At 42.7% G+C, this 11,632-nt stretch overlaps 1 protein-coding gene across 1 annotated transcript; it reads left to right on the top strand.

Moving 5' to 3' along the window:
• Positions 1-7,943: 7,943 nt before the first annotated feature.
• Positions 7,944-11,213, top strand: IFT22 (intraflagellar transport 22). The gene is made up of 5 exons (XM_058037549.1): positions 7,944-8,024; positions 8,257-8,336; positions 8,418-8,507; positions 9,109-9,311; positions 10,213-11,213. The coding sequence occupies exons 1-5, from the start codon at positions 7,986-7,988 to the stop codon at positions 10,359-10,361; spliced, it is 561 nt and encodes a 186-aa protein (XP_057893532.1). The 5' UTR covers positions 7,944-7,985; the 3' UTR covers positions 10,362-11,213.
• The last annotated feature ends 419 nt before the right edge of the window (positions 11,214-11,632 follow it).

The following is an 11,632-nucleotide window of genomic DNA, read 5'->3' as shown; positions in this document are numbered from 1 at the left end:
CCACAGGGTCTCAGGCAGGAAGGATACATGGGCTGTCAGTCTACACCCAGAAAGAATCTGGTTGAACTCCCTGACCTACCAGAGCCATCAGGAAATCTCTCAGTGCCTCCCTTTGTAGCACAGGGTTCAGTGCTCTGTTATGTATCATGGCTATTGTAAGGATAATAGGAATGGAATAAAAATGACATGGTATAAATAGTAACAACAATGAAAGAAGAGAAATAAAAATAAAAGAAGCAAGATGAGATGTAATCTAAAGAGAGATATAAATTGTTTTTTGGCAGAAAGGAAATTATAAAGTCTGCAAGATACTATGAAATGTTTAAACTGATTGTTGCCCAAAAGAAGAAATAAAAGCTTTTGACCAGACTAAGGAGATTTTTGGTATGTGATGGAATGGAAGGACAAGACTATCAGCCTTGCTGTGTGCCTGGAAAGAAGTGTCTCCCAGCATTTTTTGGCTCAATTCAGAGTATTTAACTCTCAGATTGTTGTGAGAAGCCCAGTGCAGTGCCCCAGTGTAGGGTGATGCCCTGTTCTGCATTGAAAACAGGTGCCCAGCTGGCTGCATTCTAGTGGAGCACAGGAGATTTGTCCCAGATTTTCTGGACATGATCTCTAGGTAAGACTTGCCCTTGTTTTCAGATATTTCAGTAAAATCAGATAATAATTGTTCATGTACTGAGCCTTCCCTGCATGGACTGACAATAGATGTACAGAGCTGTAGGAGGGCCGAGGGGGATCCTAGCCAGTGTACCTGGGAGGTGAGTGGATTTGGAGCTGCAGTTCTGGAGCATTTCTGGTTTGTTGGGACTGGGACACTCCAGCTGTGGCTGTGACCCACAGAGGTGCAGTCCCTGCCTGGGGATCAGGAGAACAACAGCCCTGATAACCCAACCACTCATTTCCTTAGTTTTGAAGCTGTGTTAGGTGAAGAACTACATTAAGAAAAACTCTTCACTGTGTTTATTCATTTTACATGGCTTTGAGATAGAATTTCTTCAACAGGCCCTATACAATCAATCTCCATTGCTCTGTATATATTTGTAGAAGATAACAGCTTCATTAAAATATGGTGTGCTATTAACTGCAGTAAATATATAGCCTTAAACCTTAAAATGTAATGTAATTAAATAAGAAATATGAACCTAAGGAGGTTAAGTGCAATCAACCACTGACATACACATTTGATTTGAATTAAAAAACACACACAGAGGGAAATAAAGGGCCTCCGTACATACTTGGATAACAGGAAATCCCCTGGACATAAAAATAGTGAATTTAAGAATGGAGAATATAAAGGTCTAGTTCAAATTTAAGATTTTATGACTGAGGACTCCATTAAATCTTTGAACACTTACAGTAAAGAGTTTGGAATGCTTCCAGTCCAATTCTTTATGTTCTCACAAGTGACAGATTATACTTCTGAACTTCTATGGCAAAAGAAAGAAAGAGTGATTGTATTAATCCATCTAAATCTGCAGCTTGCTAATTAAGATGAAAACTATAACAATCTGTGCTTAGGTGAAGCACAGTATTTTTATAACCCAGATCAAGAGAGCATCACTAGCCCAGCCAAAAGTAGAAGATTTAAGTTCTCAAATTATTGAAGAACAATAAAATAATGAACCACTTAATACTAAATGATCAGCAATCTGTACTAAATATGAACTCCTTCATAGTGCCCAGTCTACTTTGCTTTTTATATTTCCAAGACATTCCTCATGGTGTTTAAAATACAGAGAAGAGCACAGTGCTTCAAGCCCACCTGCAGCAGTGGAAGGAGGTTCAGTCCCAGCAGGTCTGCAGTGGCAGCTCCCATTCAGAGGCCCAGGCTCACACATGGGTTTTTGTGGCCCAGAGATATTGAGGAAGGAATTTCAAACGAGGAGTTTGCCAGTGAGCCAAGCATTGGAAACTAATGCACTACTTTTACAAGGTTTTAAAGGGAATTGAGGCAAAATTATTAAGAATAAATCTTTTAAAGTTTAGGGTGTAGAGTTAAAAATTCATCACTGCATCCAGGTACCTAAGATAAGGAGCAAGGATTTTATTCCAGACTTCTCAAAACATACTAATTACTGGTATAAATTTGTTGTCACTAGTGGCATATTGCCAAGAGGTAATTGAGCCTTAAATGAAAATGAATGTGAGACATGTGAAAAGACAGCTGATTTGACCCAGGATGTTAGCAGAAACATAATGCCTGGAAGGATCGTGGGGTTAAGGAACTCCCGTGATCGGCCATAAACTGCAAAGTAACACATCAGTCAAACCAGAGAATGAAATTGAGAGAAAACAAAATCTTCCTGTCAGTAGGCTCTCCTCTCCTACAGAGTACATGGCAGTCCCTCTAAAGACACTACACACTGCTTTGCTTTCTTTCTATGAAGTCATTGAGGGTCTGGCTTGAGTGAATAAGCAGAACAGACAAGGTTAATAAATGCTGTCTCTTCCCAGACCAACACGGGTGGCAAACACCACAGCTGCCACTGAGAAACAAAGCTGACTTTGAATTCTGTGCTCAAAACAAAAAGCATAAGGATCTAATAGAAAAGTATCCAAGAGTCCTTGTGAATCACAAATAACAATTACCCTGTCATTGTGTTCTTTCAGTACGTTCAGGTCTGCCACCTCTGACAGCATTTTTACTAAACATTAAGGACAATTTTTCACCCAGCTCAACAAGGCTGCTACATCCCTTTTTTTAAGAGTAAAGGTTGCTCAACACATCCCAGCACAATATTCCTCATTTCTCACCATCAGGGTATGTTTTTCTTTGCCTTCTCTCACAAACAGTTATTGGGAACAGCAGATTTAGGAGGTCTGACTAATGGTGTGTATATATATATATATATATGCATGCTTTAATTCCATGTACATCTCCACAGCAGCCAAAAGGTCCCATCCTTGTCTCACTTGGCCATGTCCCCACTTGTCCCTATTACCTCCCTTCTGTTGCACCAGGCTTTTGTGCAGTTTTGCAGTAAATGGTTTCATGGAGCTGATTATTTTATTTTATTTTTTTATCCCAGAGGCATTAGGATAGTTTTAAATTTAATCTGTTCAGGTAGTTGGGAGGAAGCTGGATGAAGAACTGGGGATGTGAAGGGAGTCAAATACTGTTCTTTAAGTGATGATAAAAGTTAATGTCATGTGTAAAAGAGCATATACCCACAGTGTAGATTAGAGTTCAGGCTCTGGCAGCAGGCAAGACTCTCCTGAACAGATGCTTCCAATGGTAATTCAGAATACCTAAACCAGAAACCTAAAATTAAACAGCATGAATATGACAAACCCAGAGTATCTCAGTACTGTAATTCCCACAAAGAGTAGAGGTTCTGTTTGCAAATGCAAATGATCTGGGCTTAAGCAGAAATACTTCTGCTTAATGTTTTTTTTTCCATGGAAAAACTGAAACCTTCCCCTGTGAGGAGCAGTGAAGACCCTCTGAAGGGCTCTCCTGCTAACACAATAAACATCTGTGGGTTCTTTCCTCCCTAATGCTGTTTTTCTAGGGGTCCCTCTCTGATGAATTAGCAGTCCCAGTAGATTGTGGCAAACAATCCCACACACCACATTTTAGGAAATGGTACTTCATGGAACTGATTGGTTTGGTCTGCCTTAATGCAGGCAAGTTAACACCACATTATCAAATGGACTGAGGTCACCAACCTCCACCAGATGATCTGCTTGATCCTTTTCAGGCCAAAAAAAAACAAGAAAAAGAAAATGAAAAAATGAAAAAGCTTGGATTTCTTACAGAAATCTGAGTGCTCCAAGCTGGAAGCAGTAGGTTTGGTCACTCACAGCCCACCCACCTGCAGATCAAGATGGACTGGAACAACCTCCTCCATAAGCCAGAGAAGTGAAGGGGGTTGGGAGGTGGGAGGAAGAGTTTCATATTTCATCTACCACTTTTAATAGAAAACAGAATGTGGTGGGAGCTTGAAAGGAAAATAGCAAATCCCTGGAGATCCTAAGTGTTGGCCTTGCAAGTCAAAGCTGTCAATCACACCGTGTGCCCTCCAACTCTACTTCTAGAAAGGAAGAAAAGGAAGGAGGAACAGACTGGCACATTCAGCCACTAGGTGTTACTGTTGCTCCACGGACTTTAGGATAAGGAAAACATCTATCAGAGGCATCATCTGCAGCTGCACCTGAAGATTTAAACCACAGAAACGAACTCCTACTTCTGGATTCACATGCTGCCACTCAAAAATCAGAACACTTCGGTGTCTTTTCTTGGGGTAGCTATAGAGGCAGACATATTCCATGGGTTTGTTTTTACATTTCTGCTTTGTTTCTCCATCTATAAAATGGAACTAAAGACCCTCATCTCCCCTGGGAAGGACTTTGAGGCCACAGATCAATAAGAGTTGAAGTCCTTGACAATCTGTTGGCATGAACAGAGCAATAAGGTTTTGCATGAGCTGTTCCTGTTGATTCCAGAATAGGTTTCCTGAGAGAGGCTGAACTGAGTGTTACCCCACAGACTCATGACAAAGAGCAGGGCTGCACTGCACCCCTGTCAATGCACCTTAATGTCCTGTTTCCCTTTGCTCTCTTGCCATAGCTCCACCCAAAGATTTTTCCAGAAACAGCCACACTTCATCCAAACCATCATTTACTTAATCAGCTGTGCTTTGAGCCCCAGAGACACATCCCTGCCCTGAGCTTCTTAACCAACAAGCTTTGAGATTACAATATTGATTTTCTCCTTAATTTTCAATAACAGGCTACAATGCTCAAAAATAGGTGTTCCTTCCTCTCAATTCCTGTATTCCATGCCTTGCCTCCAGGTGAACCAGTATAAATAAATGGCTGATGTAATGCAGGTCCCTGTCTGCACCCACTGAAGAGCTGTTTCTGCACACACACAATAAATGTCATGCAACACACAGCAAGCAGGCAGAGCCTGCCCTTCATGGTGAGCTGTGCCATGTGGTTGTACTTCTAACCCAGGCAGCATTTTCACACACAACTGGAGTGCCCCAGGGTGTGTTTCCCAAAGTTTGGAAACATTGCTAAAGTACATTAAACAAAGCACCAATACTGAGCCACAAAAGCTTATGAAAAAAAATTTTTTGAGTTGTTTTCATAGGAAAATTTTTATGTGCCACATTAAACGAAATACAATGCAAACTTAAAATACTGAAAGGCTGAATGGTTTGCAAGTGCTCAAGTATTATCTGAAAGCTGACTGGCATTACATTTTACTGCTTCTTCCAGTAAAACCAGTGGGTCTCTACCTTGGAGGCAAATATCCTCTGATCTGCAATTCAGGCAAAAAGCATCACTTGCCCTCATACAGCAATCACTGCATCTCTCACTCATGTTCTCACTGGCATTTCTAGAGCTTCATTAAAATATTATTGATACCTTGCAGTGGCTTTTGAGGGAAGAAGGAGGATTTTAGCAAAGAAAAACACCTGAAGATGATAATTTTTGCTTGCTACCAAAACATCATGGTAGAAAATCTGCCATCTAATAAATGCAAGACATTACCAGCATTGTCTGGAAGTAGTTCCCTTACTGCTGGGGTTTCCTCTCTGCTGCAGTCTGACAAAGAGTTTAAATCAGTGAAGGAAAATGATTCACACACATGTGCTCTCAGCAAACAATACACCAGGCACTAACATAGCTTTATCCATATGCCTAAGGCAGATGCTGATAACATCAAATGTACTTGACTTAGATGCCTTTGAAAAGTCACCCTAAGTGGCTTGAAAGTTTAATTCCCACTTTCTAAAGTGACTTCAAACTCTAAATCACACTAAATCCCCATAAATCCAAAAATTGCACCCTTAGTCAGCTATGCTCTCCTTACTCTTTAGTGGCTAATATAAACACACAAAGACCCTATCTGACACTCCATCTAAAAATTAATCCTAATTGCTTTCTGGGCAGCTGCACAAACAGCCAGTTTTACCCAGTTTCAGTTACCTCTTATGCTTTATTTCCCCTTCTTCTGTGCTGGTGTCCACAATAGGACCCTTTATAACATATTTTTCTTCATGTGCTAGTGTCAGCTAATACCATATGCCAGCTGAGGCTGTCCTGGTTCTTCTCTCTGGGCCACAGTTTCTGTCTTTCCTTTGGAAGTCATGGGTCTGAAATGTGGAAAACAACAAAGCTGTGGAAAGAATTAACTATGAGTTGTCCCAGCTCATTGTGAATTTGGTCCTGAATCACACAGAACACAAACGGAAAGCACACATCCATTGTGCTACAGCAGAATCAAATTAATGGGTAGTTGCAGCTATTGCTTTTTCATTGTCTTAGTCCCATGAACCTGAAAAGAAAGGGTTTTGTGATATTTAAAATACTGTGTGAACATGGGGATGCTACTGCCACACTGAATCACTGTAAACCATCCCTACACAAGGAGTGAAACAACAAATGAGTCTCCACTGTGATAGAGAAGACTGTACCCCTCAGTGAGAGCAGAGCATTTCTGGTTCACATTTATTAGCAGTGCTGGTAATAAACATTTACATTGTGGTAGCGCCTAGAGGCCCTGTTTGAAAGCTTGTCTAGAAGTGCTATTGTACCTGGGCACTAAACAACTCTGAAGCAGCACATCTGTCTGCCAGATGTTTTATTTTCTTAGAAGCTGCCATTTCAAAAAGCCTCTTGCCTCCCCTAACAAGCTTTAATAAGAATCTTCAAGAGCTTGGCCTCATTGTCCTTCCAAGGAGAATCTGCAGTTAAAAGTGCAAAGAAACAAGGAAGGAGAGCACTGCTGGAGCTAGTGAGGGACACCAGAGCAGTGCAGAGTGCTCTGAAGGCCACATTGAGGGCTTTGGAAGAGGGCACTGACTTCTGCCTGTTTCATCCCTCCAGGGCTGCCTGCCAGGGCACTGGGGCCAGTGCAGGAGCAGCATTGCATGGATGTGGCCAGCAATGGGGTGCAGCAGTGGGCTTGGTGATCTCTGTTCCATCTTTCATTGGCTTTTGGACCCTGAAAGGTTGCACAGGAGCCATGGGCTTTATCTTCTCATGGTTCAAAGATTGGTATCTATGGGCAGAAAAAACAGGCTGAGAGGGACTTTCCACTTTCTCCCACTTCTGCCCTCAAAAGTTATCAGCTGTTCCTCCTTTGCTCAGTGCTCAGGGGTCACACAGTTCAGTGGCTGGAAATCCTGTCCCTTGCTGAAAGCAGCAGCTGGGAAGTGCCAGGAGGATTTCCCCCTTACCAAAGCTGCCTGAGACACAGCAGCACTGGCATTGTGAAGGATCCCTTTGCTCCTTTGCTGTGACACCACATTTGTTCCAGCAGGCCAACGAGCAGGCCGGGCAGAGCAGGGACAGAGGGAGGACAGCAGGGACTAAGCACACAGAATTCACAGAATCACTGGGTTGGAAGAGATCTTTAAGGCTATCGAGTCCAACCCAGCCCCAACACCTCAACTAAACCCTGGCACCCAGTGCTACATCCAGGCTTTGTTAAACACCCCCAAGGATGGGCACTCCACCACCTCCCCATGCAGACCATTCTTGTTCTTTATCACTCTTTCTGTGAAAAACTTTTTCCCAACATCCAACCTGAAGTTCATTTGGTGCAGCTTAAGACTGACTGTGTCATCTCGTTCTGTCAAGCAAGGACACTGTGGGGACAGAGCAGGGACGCTGTGGGCACAGTCTGAGGACACGAAGGGGACTCAGCAAGGAGGCGGTGGGGACGGAGCGAGGACACAGCGGACGGACAGGAGGACGGAGCGGGGACACTGAGAGGACGGCGAGGCGACATGAAGGGGACAGAGCAGCAAAGAGAGCGTAGAAAGGGCGGTAACAGAGCGGGGACACAATGGGGACACAGCAGGGACACGGACAGAGCGCGGACAGCCCGCAGCCCCTCACGCCGCCTCACGGCCCGCCCCGCCCCTCCCGTCACGTGACGGCGGCACAGCCAATGGCCACGCGCTCCCGCCGCCCCGCGCGTTGCCGGGCAGCGGCCGCGGGAGGCGCCGTGCCCGCCCGCCATGCTGAGGGCCAAGGTGCTGCTGGTGGGGCCCCGTGAGGTGAGAGCGGGCCGGGAGCCCCGAACGGCACCGCCGAGCCCCGCGGGGTCACTGCGGCGGAGGGAGGGAGGAAGGGAAGGAAGGCAGGAGGAAGCGGGGCCAGGCCTGCATGCAGCGGGGCTGAGCGGGAGGGATGGCGCGGGGGGTTTGGGTGAGCGGCGACGTTGTGGCTTTGGCACATTAAATTCCTCTCTGTGTGTGTGTCCTGTCTTTCACCCCCGCGTTGTGCCAGTCTGGCAAGTCTGTGCTGGCAAACTTCGTGTCCGAGAGCACGGAAGGGATCTGCAGCTACAGCCCCACGCAGGGGGTCAGGTGAGCGAGAGCTCAGAGCCCCGCTCTGCTGTGGGTGCTGTGGGTGCCATCGCATCCCACCGTGCATCCATCACCCCGCAGGATCCTGGAGTATGAGAAACCCAACCTCAACGGCAACAGCAAGGGAGCTGCGTGTCGCTTCGAGCTGTGGGATTGCAGTGGTGATCAGAAGTAAGCCAGTTCCTCCACGTTACTGAACTCCTGATAGTTCTGTTTACAAGATATTGGTACTTAAAGCTCAAGCCAATGATCTGTTTGACATGAGTATTCCTGACTCTTCACCCCAAAATATTTTTATAGTTTCTGCTGTAAAGCATCCAACACTAGGTACTTACTCTCTGCCATGATCACAGCTGAACTCTGTTTTGGATAAAGACTGACTCAAAAAAGTTAAGTCCACAAGTCCTGGAATGAAGTTACAGATACAGGAGACAGAGGCCCACTCTGTAATTGCCCTCATCTCCATTAAATTATGTGAGTGGACTTCAAACAATGTATGCATATGATTGAGGCCTTAATTTCTAAAAGATGGAATTGAGAATGATCTATTCTTAGGGCAATGTTTAAGTTTAAATGAGCATTTGACCAAATTCTGCATTGTCAAAAAATCATCAAATTAGAAAATCATGGGATCAACTATCATAATAGATAAATCAAAATACTTAGAATATGATATGTAACTGGCAAAGTTACTGATGTTATAGTAAAAGAGAACTTAATGTGTTCTTGAGTACTTAATGTGTCAGTCTTTCAATTTTCTGTGCTTTTCAAGGTTTGAAACATGCTGGCCGGCTCTGATGAAGGACTCTCATGGTGTAATAATAATCTTCAACCCTGAGCTGCCCAGCCACCTGAAAGAAATTGAGATGTGGTACTCGTGCTTCGTGCAGCAGCAGCCTCTCCTTGACAGTCAGTGTCTCCTGGTGGCACATCACAAGCCTGGCAGTGCAGGGGACACAGAAAACCTGTCCTTGGGTAAGGAGATGGAAAACTCCATTTGTGGCTCAGAGTTTTCATCGATCTTTGTGTCTTTAAAATTGTTAATACTTCACAGCTTGTATTTTTCATCCAAATCCCTTGATTAAAGAACACTGAAATGCTTTGAAAAAGCAGAAATAATGGATTTCAAAGCAATATTCCAGTTTCAGGGAACTGGAAAGAAAAGGAAAGGAGAAAGGGAAGGGTTTTAGTTGCTTCTCCAAGTGTCTATGCAGCTGAGCCAGAAATTAGAACTCCTGCCATATTTTCTCATCAGTAGCAGTTTGGTTTTTAATTTGGATTTTTTTTTTGGTAACAGACACTTTTTAGGGCATTAAGTCTGTATTTTGTTAGCCAAAAGAATGGGAGCCCTTTGAAATAAAAAGCTAATGAGCTTCATCTTAAAATTAGCAATAGGTACCTTAGATACTGCAAAATTATTTGTGGCTGTTTATGGCTGTGAAAACACACACTCCCTTCTGGGCAAACTGTTCCAGTGTTGAAACTAGCACGTCTGTTATAGGCATTAATATATTAATACATATTAAACACAAAAATATAATTCCATAATTTTGAAGTAATCAAAGAGTATCATATCACTTCAATAATAAAATTGCCATTCAGTGCTCAATTTGTTTAATTCTGTTTAACTGAATGTGAGACCAGAACCAGACTTTATGCTTCAATAATAATAATAAACTTTGAAGAATTTAATCTGGCAATAAGCTGTATTTGTATGCAACACTGACAAACTCTGCTGCATTTCTCCTTGCCCTGCTCTGTGTTATCTGGGGTGTCAAACATTGTGTACCACTGAATTCCAGCTGAGCTGTCTCATGATTGGGACTGTTTCTTTTATAAGAGGAATATACCTAATTATTCTTATTTCTTTTCAAAGCTTATCCACTGAACAAGCTAAAATTGATACATTCCAACTTAGAGGAAGATCCTGAAGATGTTCGGATGGAGTTTATCAAGTACTTCAGAAGCATTATCAACATAATAAATGAGAGCAGAGAGAGGGAAGAAATGTCTATTATCTCATAATGTTAAAAAAGATACTGAACAAGAAAGAAAAATATTATTTTCCTTTGTAAGCTATACTACCCCAAGGAGAATTTGCCAGGGTACAAATATTTCAGCCTGTGAAGAAGGGCTGACATCAAGTGAACTGTGGTGCCAAAGAGGTGGCTGCACATGCAGGAATTTGAGTGACTTTGTAGCTGCACTTGGCATCAGAGGCACAGGAAGGTGTTACTATGTTAGTGTGTCCCAAAATACAAAGGTGTTGGTCATGTGTTCAGAATTCCTCTGTGCAGGGCAGCCTGGAGAAGAAATTCTGACAGAACATGAGACACTGGAGTTCTGCTGAAGCATCTGGGCAAAGTGCTCATGTCAGCTGGTGAAGTTTGTCTTTGGAAGTACAAACTGATTGGAATAGAGATCTGAGAAGTCATGGTGTAGAATCCACATTTTTATGTTCCAAGTTGTCCTTGTCTTTCTCTTGAGGAGAGCACAGTGCACAGCCATTGCCTTGGCAGGACAGAGCAGGTTGCAGTCTTTCTCAAGACTAAGTTTTTCTTCTATTCCAACAAAATGAACAAAATGTTGTGAGGACAATGTTTGGGTCTCTCTGGGAGGAAGGAATTGAAATCTTGTTTTAATGCAATATTCTGACTTATGTCAGGAGCTCCAATAAGTTCTGCATTCTCCAGAGGAGGAAAAGCTGTTTCAAAACTTTACTGTTCCCCTGTTGCATTGAAATAAGTGGTTTCATAGATAATTTACTTTCTGATTTGTTTGGTTTGCACTCATTCCTGTTCTTTGTGTGTTTTGCTGCAGAAGACTTTTTTTTTGTAACATGTATTACTAAGGCAATAAAAACATTTTAAAAATGCATCCTCTTTGTTCTCAAAGGAGAAGTTAATTATGGGTTTGTGGAACTCTTAGCAACTTGTTTTATTTTTAGTAAGGAAAATAGTGATAAAGTTGTAATACATTTCAGCCTACAACAAGAGACATTTACAAAAACTTGGACCCAAGTAGCCAAAGGAATGACACCACATTGACACCATCTTTTAGTAAACATCCTTTAGAGAAATTATGTTATAAACCAGGAGTACTTCATGTATTTTAGTGCCAATCAACAGAAGTAGGAGATTCTTGGGGTTTTTTGGTGATCCATCTTAATTAATCTACTATTTTTGCTATTTTCATAGTTCATCTCTGAGCAGTGAGTAGCCTGTCCTTGTGCAAGTGGCATATAAGGTTTAAAAGGATTAAAAGATCTCTGAACAATTTCTGTTCTGCCATTAAAG

This window comes from Melospiza georgiana, chromosome 19 (assembly GCF_028018845.1).
Source record: "Melospiza georgiana isolate bMelGeo1 chromosome 19, bMelGeo1.pri, whole genome shotgun sequence".
Classification (NCBI taxonomy): domain Eukaryota; kingdom Metazoa; phylum Chordata; class Aves; order Passeriformes; family Passerellidae; genus Melospiza; species Melospiza georgiana.
The sequence above is the reverse complement of the archived record's forward strand: the minus strand, read 5'-3'. Positions and strand labels throughout refer to the sequence as shown.